Raw genomic sequence first — 4,782 nt, forward strand, 5'->3', positions numbered from 1 at the left:
GACCGGCGGCGGGCGGCCACCCTCTGCGGGAGACGCAGGTTGAAGAAGGTGAACGAAGCCTTCGAGGCATTGAAACGCAGCACCCTGCTCAACCCCAACCAGCGGCTGCCCAAGGTGGAGATCCTGCGCAGCGCCATCCAGTACATCGAGCGCCTGCAGAGCTTGCTCAGCACCCTCAACCAGCAGGAGCGGGAGCAGAGGGACCTGCGCTTCCGCCCCGCCGCTCCCCAGCCCGGGGTAAGTGCCTCTGGGTCCCCAAACCTGGGCTGGGGACCAGCGCGGGGGTGATGCCCTATGGGGGTGATGCTCTAAGGGGGTGATCCCAGGTGGAGGCATCGTGGGCAGCTCTGGGGCACTGGGTCCTGCTGGGGGGAGCAGGACCCCCAGCCCTGGGGGCAAAGGCAGATGCTGCTGTTGTGGGCTGGTAAATATGTCCTGAATAAAGGCTCAGGGCAGCGACGACCCAGCCCCAGCTGTGTGCTCAGATCCCCAGGCAAAGGGGCCGATAGCAGTCTTTCCCTATGTATGGATGTAGTGGGGGCTACGTGGTCCAGTGCTGGACACTGCACTGAGCGCGGCACGCGTGCCTGGGCTTGGGAGGGATAATAAAGGCAAAAATGAGATAAAATAACATAAAATTAAAATAAACAAAACAAAACAAAACAAAATAAAATAAAATAAATAAAATATGAAACAAAATTAAATCCCCCTGCTCACAGACACACGCACACACTCCTGGTTTCTCCCTGTAAAGTCTCGGGGTGGCACAACCCACAAAGCCTCCGACCAAACACCATCAGGGGGTCACCACCCGCTGCCTCCCGCGACACCCCGCAGGTATCAGTGCTCCTGGGCGCAAAACCTGCAGCCTCCCTCCCCTCTCCCCCGCCGCCATGCGATTGCCGGTGCCACGACACGCTGGGGCATGGGGACTTTTTCTGATGGTCAGCGTGGCACAGCACACTCGGGCAGGGGACAGGGCAGGGGACGAGGGGGTCGGTGCGGGGCCACCTCTGGTTTCTCGAACCGAAGGTGCCAATTTGAGAGCCAGGCGAGGAGGCTCGCAGCGGTTGTGACTTGCTGCAGCCCCGAGCAGAGATGCTGCAAGCCAGGCCCTGTCGCACCACAGGATTTTGGTCATTTAACCAAGTTTTTGACAGATATTTCTATCTGCCCTCTGGTTTCTGGGGGGATGTCTGGGCGTGCACTTCCCTGCTGCTCTGAGGCTTTGTATATGGAAATGTATAGATAGCTACAGCTATAGGTAGAGATGATATAGATATAGATGCAGATAATATAGATAGATGTAGATGTAGAAGTAGATATAGATGGTATGGATATGGTTATAGCTATAGCTATATAGATAGATTAGATATAGATAGATATAGATATAGATATATGTAGAAGAACTTTATAAGAGGCACAGAAAAGAGGGATTCGCAGAGATTCGTCTCCTTTCAGACTAAGGGATTTGAGGACCAAAACAGCAGGTACCCGGGTAGCCCGACATTTAGAGCTGAATAAAGGACTGAAAAAACTTTCAGGCTCCATCCTATATATTCTTGGGACTTCCCGGTGTAAACCCAATGTATCCACTTGGGTTTGATTCAGTTGGATTTGTTGGCTGCCCCTGCAAATGTGCCCAAAACATGACCCGTGCTGAGCGGTTCCTGCCTCACTGCTGCTCCAAGCCGTCCCTTCTCCCAGGCGCGGCCAGGGGTCCACATGTTGAGTGCGAAATCCAATATTTTGGGGGAAAAAAAATCATGTCTGTAAGAATTTCCTACTTTAGTGGGAAATAAATCCAAGTGTTAATTAGCTTGTGCTGCCGCAAGCTCGTAGACCCAAAGTGCCATTTCTAGGCTGCTACAAATAGTTGGGTCCTTGGGGTTGCTCCTATAAATCATATTTTGGGTTCAACCCGGGCCGGCATCCACTTCCAGATAAAGACACACACACAAAAAAAGTTAATTCAGAGCTTTGCTGAGCAATGCTCTCATTTTTCAGGCTGCCAGCTCTTTTCTCTGAAATAGCCGTTCAGCCCCAAATCCACAAATCAAACTGCCAAAAGATCTTCCCCAGAAATCCTCTTGGGATGACCTGAGGGTGTCCCGCCTGCGTCTCGTTTTTTATGAGCCTGATTAGGTGATTTTTCAGCAAAAAGCTGTTTTGCCCAAGGACGTTTGTCCGTCTCTAGCCCTTTCTCATAGTCACTGGGTAAAGAGACAGTTTTTTTACCTGCAGTGAGCGGATGGCCCCGTTTCTCCTCTGTCCAGAGGCCAAAAAGGAGGTTTTTCAGCCTTTATGGTTAATGAAGCATCTGGCCCTGATGGGTCCTGGGGACCCCGAATGCTGTCGGCTCCTCCAGCCGCTTTGCAGGTGGGGAGGGCCGTGCCCATCTCTGCAGCGGCATTGTGCTGCGGTGATTGGGCACCCTGGGGTGTTTTTGGGGTGGTTGGTGGGGTTTGGCCGGGCTGGAGGAGGTGAGACCCATGGTCGGCATCTCGGCTCCTTGCAGGCGGCCAGCGAGTGCGGGTCCGGCAGCTCATCCTGCAGCCCCGAGTGGAGCAGCCAGCTGGAGTTCGGCACCAACCCTGCGGGTAAGGTCCTCCCCACCTTGCCCCAGTGTCCTGCAGCCTCGCTGGGCTCTGAGGTGGGGGAGCAGCAGTGGGGAACACCGCAGCCCTGGAGCAGAGAGCATCGCTGAGCCACCCCCCCCCCCCCGGCAGGAGATGCTCAGAGTGGAGGACAAAAGGAGCCTTGTCCTTGTCTCCCCACCCTGCTGTTGCAGAGAGATGAGCTCATAAATCCTCCAGCACCTCCTTGGCTCAATGCTCAGCGAGTTCAGGCTTCTCCCACTGCCTGATTTCACCAAGTCGCCTGCTCTTAGGAGCTGAGAAACTGGACTGCAGCAGCCCAGGGCCCTGGCGGCTTGGTCCCCATCAAGGGTTCGTCCGTCACCATCCCTTGTCTTGGCTTTGCCCACTGCGGTGCTGAGCATCGCTGAGCATCGCTGCCCTGGGCTCCTTTTCCCTCCCCCTCCCTGCAGCTGCTGATTTTTTTTTTCATTATTGCAGTTATCCCCCCGCTGCCAAATCCACCTGTTTTTTTCCCCAGAAGGCAGAAACTTAAATCGCATTTTCCAATGGGGAATAAAACCTAAAGAGTGTCCGAAAGTTTCACTCACCATTGCCCTCTCCAGGGAAAGGTCTCATACCCCCCCAGGGTGGGAGCTGGCAGCGGGTCCCCAGGTCACTCTGGCCGTGCAGGCGATCATGGGGTCCCCCCTGCGCGGAGCCAGGAGCCATCCCCAGCACATGGTCCCCGTCCCCAGCAACGTCATCATCCGCTTGCTCTCTGCAGATCACCTCCTGGCCGACGACACGGCAGAGGACCGCAACCTCCACTCGCTCTCCTCCATCGTGGAGAGCATCGCCGTGGAGGACGTGGCTGTGACGTTCCAGGAGGAGCGGGTTCAAAACTGAGCCGGCGCAAACCCCGGCAGCTCTTTGAGCTGGTAACGGGGTGGGAATAAGATGTCGGAAGGGTCCAGCCGCTGGAAATCGTATTTACCCCTCCGGTGTCGTGGACTGAACCGCTGAAACCACTCGCCTCCTTTCCCACTCCTCGCGAAATGCTCCCGCTCGGCCAGCTGAAAAAAAAAGGGGGGAGAGGTGGGATTTCGGCAGCGCTGTGGCCCCACGCTGGCGGCAGCCCCAGTTCCTGCAAGGGCGGCCGCCCGGCGTTGGGCTCTCCTTCGCTCCCCGTCTGGGGGTGATCGGTTTTTGGGGGCCAACGTGTGTGCTGGGTTCGCTTGCTGATTTTTTTCCAAGATGCTCTTTGACCAACGTCTCTCTCCGGCTGGCGTCCTGCAGGTGCTGAGCCCCGCGGAGGCTGCCCACGCCGTCTTTTCTACTGAACGCTGTGTGGAGTTGCTATTTGATTTTCTTTTTTAATTATTATTTTTGCTAACTTATTTGGATTTTTTTTTTTTTTTTAAATAAAGGCATTCTTGTTTGAATGGCTCAGGGCTTCCTTTACCGCTGTCCTCCTCTGTGTAGGTCTCCCCTAATTCCCAGTTTGGGGATTTCTCCGTATCAGAAAATCCAGCTGGACCTCAGCACGGTCACTCAATGGTGGGAACTGGATGTCCCACGCTTAAATCAGCTCTGCAGCAACCAGTGATTTCACTGGTTTGCAACTGGGGCTCAGCCTTGTACCCCAAAAACTCTTGGGGGAGCTAAAGTTTAATTATATTTTTAATTTGGGCTCTAGAAAGAAGGCTCAAGCCAGCACTGTTTTAAAATCCTGTTTATTGGAACACACATACATCCTTTCCTGACCCGATCCAGGGTTTGGAGTCCATGCAGTACCAATAATATGACGAAAGAAATAGGGCATCGATATAAAGGGCTCACCGACTCTTCAAATTAAAAAAATATTTAATACTGTATTAGGCAAATAATACACCGAAAAGACATCGTGACTGTATAGCCTCTCAGATATTGCACTTCCAGACAGCACATGATAAGTATAAGGTCATTCCAGCCATCAATAAATATCACATCAGAAATAGGGGCCACACAAGGCAAACGTGGCATGAGGAGACGAAGAGATCCTACCCTACGGGGGAGAAATGGGAAGAGTTAAGAACCTCCTGGATTGATCCCTGCCCGTAGCCTGGAGGCAGGAGGGGAGAGCATCTCCTCTGCACCCAGAGGGGAAGGGATGGGCACGTCCCGGGGCGGTGGGTGCCACCGCCATGTTTCCCCAAGAACCCGC

At 54.0% G+C, this 4,782-nt stretch overlaps 1 protein-coding gene across 1 annotated transcript in view; it reads left to right on the plus strand.

The window, feature by feature from the left end:
* MYOG (myogenin) overlaps positions 1-3,485 on the plus strand; it is a 3,900-nt gene extending 415 nt beyond the window's left edge. The window contains 3 exon segments of the mRNA XM_009281859.2: positions 30-237; positions 2,519-2,600; positions 3,364-3,485. Coding sequence (XP_009280134.2) covers positions 30-237; positions 2,519-2,600; positions 3,364-3,485 — 412 coding nt within the window.
* Positions 3,486-4,782: the final 1,297 nt, after the last annotated feature.

Source organism: Aptenodytes forsteri, unplaced genomic scaffold, assembly GCF_000699145.1.
Source record: "Aptenodytes forsteri isolate BGI_AS27 unplaced genomic scaffold, ASM69914v1 Scaffold213, whole genome shotgun sequence".
NCBI lineage: Eukaryota > Metazoa > Chordata > Aves > Sphenisciformes > Spheniscidae > Aptenodytes > Aptenodytes forsteri.